We start from the raw sequence: 480 nt of genomic DNA, 5'->3' as shown, positions 1-480 counted from the left end.
GGGGCGGGAGCCCCGAGGCATGCTGGGCCTTGTAGTCTATCGGCGGGGGCGGCAGCCTATTGGCTGCCGGGCGGGTGGTGAGGGGCGCGGCCCCGCCCCCGTTGCCGGGGCAGTGGGCGGGTTCTGTTTCTGTCACACGGCGGCCGGCGGCGGCACCACCGGCGTGGCGCGGCGCGGCGCGGCTACCGGTGTGCGGAGATGCCTGAAGCCGCCCGGTTTAGCGCTAGCAGCGGGGCCGAGTCGGATCCCGAGTGCCCTATGGAGACCGAATCAGCCCTGGAAAGCAGCCGGCGGCGGCACAAGGTACCGGGAAGGGTTCCGGGGCCTTTCGCGGCCGGCTACGGCCTGGCCGCGCCGCTCGGCCTCGCCTCGCCTCGCCTCGCCTCCACGCTGTGAGGCTCGTGTCCGGCGGGTCTCGCCCGCCCCGGTGGCGTGGGCCGGGGCGGGTCTGCGCGGCGTGGCCACGGGGCGTGCCCGCCC

General features: G+C 76.5%; 1 protein-coding gene across 2 annotated transcripts in view; it reads left to right on the top strand.

Annotated features, from left to right (window-relative positions):
- Positions 1-152: 152 nt before the first annotated feature.
- The window catches only part of LOC104839587 (nucleolar RNA helicase 2-like), a 16,256-nt gene continuing 15,928 nt past the window's right edge, over positions 153-480 (top strand). For both annotated transcript variants that reach the window (XM_010579952.1, XM_010579951.1), the window contains exon 1: positions 153-303. In XM_010579952.1, coding sequence (XP_010578254.1) covers positions 199-303 — 105 coding nt within the window. In that variant the 5' untranslated portion in view covers positions 153-198. The remainder of the gene's footprint in view (positions 304-480) is intronic.

The sequence above is a fragment of the Haliaeetus leucocephalus genome, unplaced genomic scaffold (genome assembly GCF_000737465.1).
Source record: "Haliaeetus leucocephalus isolate CR32 unplaced genomic scaffold, Haliaeetus_leucocephalus-4.0 Scaffold687, whole genome shotgun sequence".
In the NCBI taxonomy this organism is placed as follows: Eukaryota; Metazoa; Chordata; class Aves; order Accipitriformes; family Accipitridae; genus Haliaeetus; species Haliaeetus leucocephalus.
Note: the sequence above shows the minus strand (reverse complement) of the source record. Positions and strands in the feature narration are given on the sequence as shown.